At 38.5% G+C, this 12056-nt stretch overlaps 1 protein-coding gene across 2 annotated transcripts in view; it reads left to right on the top strand.

Moving 5' to 3' along the window:
• zdhhc8b (zDHHC palmitoyltransferase 8b) overlaps window positions 1-11457 on the top strand; it is a 71354-nt gene extending 59897 nt beyond the window's left edge. Inside the window, exons 8-12 of one of the 2 annotated variants that reach the window (XM_028457515.1) lie at window positions 1829-1934; window positions 8506-8612; window positions 9757-10506; window positions 10591-10757; window positions 11075-11457. In XM_028457515.1, coding sequence (XP_028313316.1) covers window positions 1829-1934; window positions 8506-8612; window positions 9757-10506; window positions 10591-10757; window positions 11075-11237 — 1293 coding nt within the window. In that variant the 3' untranslated portion in view covers window positions 11238-11457. Of the gene's footprint in view, window positions 1-1828; window positions 1935-8505; window positions 8613-9756; window positions 10758-11074 lie in introns of both variants that reach the window. The other variant, XM_028457516.1, reaches the window with a different exon arrangement.
• The last annotated feature ends 599 nt before the right edge of the window (window positions 11458-12056 follow it).

Here is a 12056-nt window from a genome sequence, read left to right as displayed (position 1 = left end):
GGATTTGAACCCACGGTCAAGAGTCAGAGTCAACGGAAAATGCTCCAAATTTTTTGACGTGGGACAAGACACTTTCACCAGCCGTTTTTGCTCTTAGCATTGAACCCCTTGTTGAACTGATCAGAAACAACCCCCTTATAGAAGGAGTAAGAGATGAGAGTAGCAACGGAAAATAGCCCTATATGTTGATGACCTATTGTTGTTCATTGAAAATCCCATTCACTCAATCCCTGCTCTCTGAAAAAATCTTCATGAATATGGTGTAGTGTCTGGCTATAATGTTAACCCAACAAATCAGAGGCAATGATGGTGTCTGGGTTGTGGCCTTGCCAGCAGGGTGTCACAGTGTCTTTTCGCAGAGCTAAACAGGGGTTTAAATACTTAGGAATCAAACTCACTCTCCATGTACCTCAATTATACAAGGCTAATTATGAAAAAATATTTGAAACAATTAGAAAAGAACTGGCAAGCTGGGAAGTGCTCCCGTTATCCCTTCTGGGTAGAGTGGAAGCTATTAAAATGAACCTACTTCTCAGACTTTTGTTCCTATTCCAGGATCTCCTAGTCTTGGTCCCAACATCAGCTTTTACAATGACTTATATTTAGGTTCATATGGCAAAATAAGAGACCAAGAGAGAGACTTAAAACTACTCTTGAGAAGAGGAGGGGTGGACTTGGCCTTCCCAGTATGAAATATTACATTTGGGCAGCAGAACTAACAGCGCTGGTAGCCTGGGTTAAGAATGAAGTGGAGTCAGGATGGGTGAACATAGAGCAAAACTCACTGCCAGCTACACTGCTGTCCACCCTATCAGATAAAACTCACTTTAAAAGTGTGGTCAATGGTCCAGAGAGGAATTAAAGGGACAGCCGGTCTTTCACGGGATTACCGGAAATCCAGATTTCCCACCCTCCACAGTGGACACAACCTTTAAGAGATGGGAAGGCAGAGGCCTAAAGGTTAATGACACAATGTAAACAAGTGCAAAATATAACATTTTTTTATAGCTTCTGTTTCCACTGTATCCAGAATAATAATAATCTTTCTCAACTAGAACTGTTGATTGATTTGTCACATGACTGCTCCAGGGTGTGAGTTTTTTTGTTTCACATCAACCTGGGCTGCAGCTCTTTGTTTTTTACACTGCTGCCAACTTGTTTGAAGTGTTATTTCAAGTTTCAGTTTTACAGTTACAGTTGGGGACCTTTGTAATTGAATACCCTAGTTACAGTACAGCAACCAATTTAAACTACTAACTAAAAATGGCCTGTTTAAAGGCTTTTTCAAATGAAAAAAATATCCTGTGAAATCTGTGACCTGTTTACCTGCACAACTCAAAGAATCGGAATCGAGAATCTTTTAGAACAGGAACCCAAGCTGCTTGAGGTCCAGTGTGAAATGTTCACAGTCAGTCATGATTTGGGGTGCAATGTTCTGTTCTGTTCCTCACCCTTCTTCCTCTAAACTCTTGGACCTTGATTCCCAAATGAAAGGCACACTTTACGTTCATCAGAAAAGAAGACCTTGGACCACTGGCCAACAGTCCAGTCCTTCATTTACTGAGAAGTAAATGGTGATTTCTTCACTGTATTCTAATTTTTTGAATTCCTGTTTTTGTGGGTTTTATGAGCTGGAAGCCCAAATTATGTAAAAAATAAATACTTGAAATAGTTTAAATTGTGGGCCATGAATCTATAATCTATGAAAGTTTAACTTTTTGAATGGAATTATGAAAATTAAAAAACTTTCCCATGATATTCTATTTTTTTGGAAATGGTCTGTAGTTAGTATTGTTATAGTTGAACTGTACTTTTTTCTCTCTTGTAGTCAAAAAGCAGCCTCAACGGTTTTGATGAAAAAGAAACACCACCACCGCTACCAGCCAAAGTTGACAGATATTACCAGCTGAAAAGTCTGCTCTCCTCTAATGAAGGTAAGAACTACATCTTTTTGTTTCCTGCTCGTCATCACTCTTTTTCTCACCAGTGACAGTCAAATGTTTTTTGCTACCTCCTAACTAAATAGCATAAATCTTATCTTATATTATCCTGGTAGCTCAGAATACTACAGTTGGTCTAAGTTATTTAACAATGTTGAAAATGTGCAATAATCTATTTTTATAGCTCTTCTTAGATTGAAATCTCCATCAACACCATCACAAACACCTGTCAGTAGCAATCCTCTAACCAAAGTGCATAAGAGGATCGGCATTAAAAATAGAAAATGTTTTTTTCTTTGTACTTTATTACTGTTCCTAAATTTGTGAATGCAAATGCTATGTTATTTCTAATACATTTGGAGATTTATTTTGTTGTGATGGGGGGGGGCCCTGAGAGTTTTTCATTCTTCAAAGACCTGAGCAGTGAGACAATAATAACCATAATAAATGATATCATATGTTCACAGTTTATAAATAGGCAATGCCCTACCTACAATGTTCTAGTGACGAAGACTAATAGTTTGGTGTAAATTCATCACTAAAAGGATAGCGAAGCTGGTGTTTTTCTTTCTCTTTTGTGCCGAGGAACACAGAAAGTTTTCTTGGATTTGCGTCTTGCAGAGTTTAAAATTATTTGCTCCCTAATGGATGTTGCAGCTTCAGACTTCTTAGGTCCTTGAGTTGGCTGATCAATACCTGATCTATCAAGAAACATGTGTACGGTAACGATCTCAGCATTGGAGAGATTGGATCAGTTTCACAGAAATTTGAGAAGGAACCTGTAAAAACATGCTTCATGGGGAGAAATTCTTGCAGGAGGATTTTATCTTTGACAATGATGGAGATATTAATAGATTTCTTGTTAACTTCAGACACATTGATCCCAAATACCTGTTTCAGGTATTACCACTCACTCCTTCCCTCTGCCCACAGCCACCACCATTATAGTTAAGCCTCACGCCTACAACTACACATCTCACTTTACAGTAATCAACTCTTCCCCACCCTTCCATTTCTCTTCCTTGAATCGCTCCTCCCTGCTCTCTTCCCCCTCCACCCCCCACTCCCTCACCTAGGTGTAACACTGCCCTCTCTTTTTATATTCTCCCTTTAATAAAGTGTTTCTTACCCTTCCTTAGGGAGGGGTGGTGATGGTCACAATTATGCAATAAAATAATGCAATTTATTTAATTGCAATAACAAAAAAAAACAAACAAAAATGCATTGCTGTCTAAAAAAGATTGCACTTCTTGTAGTGTTGACCTTTGACAGCATGTGCAGACAAAAAAAGAAAGAAAAAAATTTAGATTTGTTGTTTTTCATGTTAGTAATGCTTTGCTCAGGTCTTCATCAAATTCAAGAGACTAGAAACTATTTACTAAGTCTTTGCCTTACAGCAAAAAGTCCTGTGTTCCAGCACTGGGGTAGACACTTTGGTCTTTTCTGTGTGGAGTTTTCATGTTCTCTCCATGTTTATGTGGGTTTCCTCCGGGTACTCTGGTTTCCTCTCACAGTCCAAAAACATGACTATTAGGTTGAATGGAGTCTCTAAATTGTCCCTAGGAATGAATGGGAGTATGATTGGTTGTCTGTGTGTGTTGCCCTGCGATAAACTGGCGCCCTGTCCGGGGTGTACCCCCACCCAGCGCCCAATAGGAGTTGGATATAGGCACCAGCAGACCTCCGTCGCCCTGAAGAGGAACAAGTGGGTCTGAAAACGGTTGGATGGTTGATCTGATGTCAGGAATCAGTTTAATATCCTCCCAAAGGCATGCGGAGTTGCATTTATTGTTTGAAAATTCCAAATCAGCAATGTGCTCATCATATGTGGCTGTCAAGTCAGACATTGCCAGTAATTTCCCTGAGAAATGATAGTTTTTGATGTATTCAATAAACTTAGTGAAGACGTGCTCTAATGACTTGAGTTGCATTACTTTCAGTTGAGTCACATCCAACAGTTTCTGATTTTCTATAGAGCCTTGTCAGACATGCATGATGTTATACAGCATTAATAGCAACCGCTATAGTTCTGCCAATAAATGCCTGTCACCCACCACCTGAGCACATCCTTTTACATTTCTATGCAGAGTGGCAGCCCTCCTCAGTTCCTTTTTGTGGTCTACTCCACCACAGAAGGGACAGTTTAATGTATGGTTCACATGATATTGTTGAGCGTGTGGGTAAAGCCATTTTCACTCGTGCCATGTTTTTACTGGGCTCACCAACTCTACATTATTTTTCTTTCCCTTGATCTCTCAACTTTTTGTTTATCAATAGCATTTCTGCAGCTTTTGTACCACAACACAGGATTTTGAGTCATCAGACAAAGTATATTTATTTTGCCTTTATTGAACCCGGTAAGTCATTGAGGACAAGTTATCATTTGCAATGACGACCTGGAAGCAGTAAGGGTTAAGGGACTTGCTCAATGTCCCACAGTGGATTTGAACCAATTGCCCTCCAGTTACAAGCCTGCTTCCTTAACCATTAGGCCACCACTGCCTAACATCCCAACTACCATTACTGAATAAACTCATGCAGATCCCATAATGTTCAGCTCCAGGATATTTTTTGACAGCTTCTTTATGACATGATTATTTCTCAGTTTGAATGATGAAGAAGGACTTAAAGGTAGGGTAGGCAATTTTCAAAAGCTAGCATAATTTTGAATGTAGCCTCCCCGACGGCTCCGCCTTTACCCCCTTGCCCCTCCCGTCTGTGCTCCGTCTCACCCACATGCATGTGCACAGCTGCTGCAGAAGAGAAGAGAAGCTCATTGTTTGTATTGTGTAGAAACATTGTTGTCTCATGTCTCATTTAGCAGTAAGTAAACACTAAACTTTACCATTATATATGTTAAATAACGTGACCTTTCAGTGTGAGCTTGTGCATGTGAGGGGTCGAGAATGAGCAGGGAGACAGGGAGACGTGATTGGTTAAAAAAAGGTTTGTTTTTTCCATTGGTCAAAGTTATTACAGGTTTACAGCTACTACAGATGATATATTTTCTTCGTTCCTTTTTTTAAGAGCACATAAGATCTTAATTTCTGTCAGGACATAAAGACAATTTCAACCAAAAACTTTTAATCTGCAGGGTGGACTGATAATCTGCAGTCAAAGCATTCCATTATAACTAATCTGAAATATAAGAAATAAAGTTGTATTATACAAAGTTGTATTATACAAATGAATATTAACAAGCATTCAAAAATCTATCAGATAATGAAGCCAACTAACTAGCTAGCAACATGTAGGCTATGTGCTTGCTTCAATAATAATAGTAGTACTAGTCATTAGTTATAAAACAATAAAAACATTTTCTCTATTCAATAAGAAAGTCATACAAACTTCAAAGTATTAACCTGTCCCATCTTACAACAACAGCTAGCACAGCCTCTGGTGCAGATGAAATGCGTTGTCAAGGGAACTGATTTCCATAAGCTACTCCTGACTGGTTCCTATCCAATCCAATCCAACTTTATTTGTTAAGCACTTTAAAACAACCAGAGCTGACCAAAGTACTGTACAGACGAAAATAAAATACATCACAGCTCACATGAGATAAAACTACATTTGAAATACAAAATAAAGTAAAAGGCATAAATATGAGATACAAAGTAAATTAAGAGACATGAAACAGGAGTCGAATAATCATGCTATTTTGAACACATTTAATATACAGACGTAGCTGCATTACTTATGATAAAATAAAAATGAAGTTTTTTTTGGAAAAAATAAGAAAAGTCTTTGACACAACATTGCATATTTATATGTGCATATTTACTCTTACTTCAGGGCTGCCAAGTTTCAGAAAATGACAAGAGTGAGACTTTTATGACATGATGCGTTCCGGCGAAAAAAATGTGGCCTTTTTTAACATGACTTTGGCCTGTTTTAATGTTGATTTCTACCTTAAGACTGATTCCTCACCTCCATGCCAGCGGCTCTCCCTGCAATGTGGCCTCCTAATTCTAGTTTTAATCAACCAGAAATTAGAAATGAAAACTAACAAGAATTTTGACAAAATACATTTATTTGTCAATATTTCATTTCAACCAACTCTCCATCATTTAGCTGTGAACATGTCTCATGTTGTAGATGTTTGTCACAGATTTTGATGCCTTGATGACAGAGGCAGGGGGCTCCCACTTAAAACACTGTGGCCCAAGGCAGTGCTACCTTTACCTCAGCTCTCCTTGTCTGCAACAGAAAGGAAGTCATTAAAAAGCAAATCATGTAACAAACATTAAAACATTAAGTGATTTTTGATTGAATGAATGTCTTAGCAGCAGACTCAATGTCCATAGAAAAACACTATTACATACAAAAATAATTATAAGAACAGTTCAAATGAACATTAGATTAGACAAGACATTTGTTTCATTTACTATGAATTTATGCTGATATAACCTACAAGTAAAATTCAGCTACTAGTGTTCATAACACTGCTAATAGCTGAATAAGAATTTTAATTAATTTAAATTAATGTCTAGACACAGACACACACAGACACGTAGGAGTGGGCGATATGGGGAAAAAAATCACATCACAATTTTTTCTTTATAAAATGACGATCACAATACAATTTTTTTCATTCAAATCATTTAGACTATTTTAAAGTTATTTACCAATAAAACAAACCAATTCACCTAGTTAGAATCATCGCCCTAAATGGAAAAAAGGAATAAAAGATCATTTAAGACAAGGTCATTTTCAAAAAAATTTTAAAATTGTATGTAAGCAATTTATCAAACTGGTTCCAAGTACAATTAACATCAAACAAAAGGGCTGACATGTTCTTATAGTCACACACAGCCTTTTTACTTTGTTTAACTAAAGTAATGTAGCATTAGCATTAGCATCACTTGCTACATAACAAGGCAGCATATCAGTCTAGTGATTTCTATTTGTTATTGAGGTAACATACTCATATTAATAAAATCTGACTTTAAACAGTGTGTGAACCCCTCATTTCACACAGTTTAGACAATAATATCCTTTACAAGATAAAACGTTACCGCTTTAGTTACATTAGGCCTGGGTGATATGGACCAAAAATCTCTATATTTTTCCTCAAAATGGCAATAGGCGATATAAACCATTAATTTTTTTATCAATAGTTTTACAAGAAAAACAATAATGGGTCAAAGTCAGTGGAGCAACAAAGACCCTTTTATTAATCACTAGCAGCTCAATAACAACATTTTGTGTCACTTTTGACTTTTTCCTTCATTGAGGCTGAAATATGATTCAATTATGTAGTGTTGCTTTTTTCTCTGAGTTGCTGAAAGTCGTTTTAAAGTAAATCACATTCAGGACACTGTCTCTTTAAGAGTGGAAACACTCCCGTTAGCTTCAGCTGCAGATCTCTGCTGAGGAGCGACAGAAAGTTAAAGAAGAGAAACACGTGCAGTGTTTCCTCAAACGTCTCTCAGTGTTTAACGCTCAGAACTGATAGAGTTTTACAGACATACAGACATTTGCACTGACCCTCTGACAGACAGTCGCAGTTGACTGTGTGTGACCGTGCACTGGGAGGGAGGAGGGGTTAGTTTTTTAGATGAGTAAACTAACACTATAACACACACACACACACACACACACACCAATATAAACAGTGAACAAAATTGGGTAGTTACATACCATCTCAGACGGCGTCTGACTTCTAGAAACACTTTCTTTCTGAAAGCATGTCGACGACTTGGTGCGTGTTGTGTGAGGTGTCTAGAGACGGCTCGTCAAGACCCGCCTTACGTTGCTTCTGATTGGTTTATTATTGTGAGATGCCTGCAGTGGTTGGTTAGATTTCGGCACAAGGAGACATGGATTGGTCTAGGATTTGTTATCTCGGTCAGTCAATCAGTGTTACTCGAGCTACGAGCTATTATCATGAAAAAAATAGAGTATTGAATGGGGAAATATAAGCGTGAGAAATGTCAAGTGTGGTGTGAGAATGCGTCAAATTGCGTGACTGTCACACTCAAAGCGTGAGGCTTGGCAGCTCTGCTTACGTTGTCATAGTAAAGGGAAAACTGTTGGTTTGAAACCTTTTTTTTTTACCCTCAAAATAAAGATTTTGACACCAAATTTGTCATTATAGCTATAACAGAAGCAAAGATATGGGTTCTAGAGTATTTTCAGCAAATTGGCGGCCGTATTTGAAAAAACATGTCTATTTCCAATACAGTGTGTGATCTCACTTGTATCTTAGGATAAATGTATTTGTATGACCCTAAGGTACTTCCATACCAAAGAGGACCTTTGCATCATGAGGTGAAGTCAGACGCCTATTGTTTGGGCTAAACCTCCCTACTAAAAGACCGAAACACCCCCTGATTCAAAGGAACACTACTGATCATGTGTCCCAATTTTACATTCTTCCCAGATCTGAGACACTCTCAAAACCTCATGTGACTATCATTTTTTGACCAAAGGATGGTTTAACATCCTGTCCCAGATTTAATGATTCAGATTCTTATGTAATCACAAAAATGGCTAAATAACACTCTGCTCACATTTTTGTAATTATTCATGTTACTTTCTTATTTTTCTATTTGTTTTGCAGAATGCTCTCTTTCTGGGAAGACTTACCCCTCCACACCCACTATGGAGAAACTGCGGCCATCCTTTGTCACTATGCCCAAAGTTAATTACCACCCAACTGGAGAGAAGGTATTAAATGTTAGAGGTCGGAGTTTAAAGTAGTTTTGAATCCTGCCTTTCTATGCGTGTGTGTGTGTGTGTGTGTGTCTATATATATATATATATATATTAGAGATGCAACAATATAGACTTCTTACGGTTCAATACGTACCTCGGTTTTTTGGTCACGGTTCGGTTCTAATGGCTGGGGCCGTTAAAGTGTTTTCAGTGTTAGATGTTTTAAGTACATTTTAAGGAAACAGCAGGGGATCATTTAAACCATTTTATTTTACTTTGAAGTAAAATACATATAAAATAAAATAACACTTCAGAAGGACAAGTGCTTCACCCTGACAGCCCATGTACAAACTAGGGAAATCTTCATTCACAAATAAAATAAACATAATCTCACTACTTTCAATAAATAAACTTGTACTTCAGTAAACTTAAACTGGCCATTTCTTTTAAAACATGGATCCAGCGTATATAAAAGATGACAGAACCCCAAATCACCAACCACAGAAAAACAGCTACAAATCCCTGTTGATGAACACTTACTGCCTTTGTTATTTTTTATGTTTCTCTGAACAAGTACAGTACGTCTGAACAAAGGCACTGGGAGGGACTGTAGCTTTTTGGATGACGGTGTTACCTATTGGTCACCCTGCTTCAGACAAAGATATCACTGGGTGATGGCACCGCAGATGTGAAGTCATGTTGGAAATGTTTCCATTTAAATAGGTGTTTTAAGTAAAACAATGTTTACAGACATTCATTTTTTCATTCACCGTTTTCTCTTCCTTGTCATTAGACTCGACAATGAAAGTGAAATGTTGCGCCTCATAGCTAACCATGCTCAGAGTAAATATTGTATTTGTCAGCATCACCAAACTTTAGCACGTTGTGATTGGCTTATTATTTAACGTGGTGGGGTTTCCTAATCCTTGCGCACTGACTCACAGGCACAAACAGTCACACGGTCAAAGCCAATTTAGAGAGAAAGACAATGCGCGGAGCCTATACACCAAACCGTAAAAATGCAATTTACAAGTTTATATTGAACCGTGGATACCATACCGAACGGTTCAACATATTTGCATGGCCTGATATATACTGTATATATATTTACAATTATAGGTTTTATTTGTAATTCTTTTTTCTTTTTTTTTTAAAGATTGTCATTTTAGATGACCCAAAGAATTCTGCTATTGTGGAAGAACGTGTCCATGGACATGATTATCAATCTGAGCCAAATTTGGACATGCATACTGGTTCCTCACTAAAAAGCTTTTTCCAGTCATCATCTCTCCAGTTAGACTCTGACCCTGTAGACTTCAGATCCCTCAGCTTGAAAAGGGGGAAACGAGGTGTGGAGAAAGGCCAGGTTTCCACCCTGCAGTCCCAGACTGTCACCTCTAACCCATACAGGAGTGTCTTCCCTCCAAACACACTTTCCAATCTTAATGGTAGTCTGTCCTATGATAGCCTGATTAACCCAAACATCTCCGCAGCCACTGCCAAGGAGTGCTTAGCCCGTCATGGTGTGTCCAAATCAATGGGGTTCCACTCACCCTACCTGCCCACCAAATTATGCCACATGCGGGAACCTGAAGTACACAAGCAACAAGTCACTTTGACTCACAGTCCCAGAGCAGTGACAAAGCAATCTCCTCACCTGACAGGACGGGATGCATCTCCTGTGCGCTACGACAACCTCTCCCAGACCATTATGGCCTCTATCCAGGAACGAAAGGAGATAGAAGAGAGGGATAAACAGCACAAGTGCCCCCATACACACTCATATGCTCAAGACTCTGGTGAGTTTGAGCTGGGTTATGGCCTTAACCCAAATCGATGTTACCAAGAAGGCCCTTGTTGCCCTCGGCCCAGAGGCTCGAGAGACAACCTGATGGTGGTCGGGCTGGTGAGCTATCATCAAAGAAGCCCTATTTTGCGTGCAGATGACTCCACATTTGGCCATACGCTGAGGACTTCTTTCACTTCACAGCACACGGAACACAGCAGCCAGACTAGGGGCCTTGAGAGATACTATTGCTCACACCAGCCCCACCCCCACCCGCCTGTTGTGCCCCACTCATCTTCCTACTTCCACCAGAATGCGTCTTACTCCAATGACCATGAAAGGATAGATGCCCCTCATCTGGTGTTTTCAAGGTAGGATTTCTGAACTGGAACTGTAAGGTATTGAATATATCTCTTCTGAAGATTCTTCATGGGCACCTTAGTGATTCTCACAAGACAAAATGTCAGAATTATGAGTTGTAATATTTCTAGCAACAGATTTATTTTTACATTATTTCTTTTGACATCATTTTCTTCTCACTATTTACTAGATCATCACCTGTTACTGTTATGTTTTTATTATTTAAAAATGTGATGTTAAAGGAAACTACTTGGAATTATCCAAGCCTATATAAATATATTTTTTAAATGATTGACGTTATTTCTTCTTTCATTTTTTTCTAATTCAGAGAAGCCATGATGATTAACGGGCAAGTGGAATGCGATCCAGATGTCAACATCAGCCCTGGCCACCACAGTACTATCAAAACCATGGGTACGCGGGAGGCACCACATATGAGATATCAGTGTGAGCAGGGAGGTCATTTTTGCCTCCAAAACCACCAGTATTAGTGAATAAAGTGAACATAGTCCCTTGTGTAATTAAGAAGCTTTTTCAAGCAAAATGTTTCAAAAGTCACGTATTTCTGGTTGATCAAGGCAACTGACAGGTAATTAATGCTTACAACTTTTTAAGCAGGGCCGTGGCAGTGCATTTTAGGCAAATGCTGAGGGCTCCGACCAACATTTGTTGTAACAAGCAGAGAAAAAATAAAATCTGTCTTCAAATGTATTGTTTTTTGCCTAATATACAGTATTTTAGTGCTTGTGTGTGCTGAAGAAGTATGGTATTGATACTCAGGATTGGCACGTACACAGATTTAAGTATACATATTGGTTTGCGAAATAGTGTTATTGGTGCATCTCGACTAATAAACCATTTAAAAATAACCAAAAAAAAAACCAATGCTTTCTTGAGCACTCCCTCCTAACTAGGAAGACCAAGAATAATGCCACAATAGTACTATATGTCATAAAAACAAATTGTCTATAGTAGATTAGCTAACTAATGATATAACTGAGATTTTAAAAGGCTTTACTTTTTAAATTGAAGGATGAGTGTTTTAACAACTCAGCTAAAAGGTCAGATTTGCTGGCTAACCCCCAAAACCACCGTACCTCTCCCACACTTTTGGAGTGGAAGGCGCAACACATATGGGTTTGAAACACTGCGTCTCTCACACATTGTTGCATATCACATGATCCACTGGCGTCAAATCTATTCCTCGACTTTTTTAAAGTGTAAGTCCTTTTCTTGAACCGGGCAGGATTTCAGCTACGGTTGGCTATGTAAACCTTCAGGACTGGATCGGAGCCACAAGGAAGGTGTTA

Source organism: Gouania willdenowi, chromosome 9 (genome assembly GCF_900634775.1).
Source record: "Gouania willdenowi chromosome 9, fGouWil2.1, whole genome shotgun sequence".
NCBI lineage: Eukaryota > Metazoa > Chordata > Actinopteri > Blenniiformes > Gobiesocidae > Gouania > Gouania willdenowi.
The sequence above is the reverse complement of the archived record's forward strand: the minus strand, read 5'-3'. Positions and strand labels throughout refer to the sequence as shown.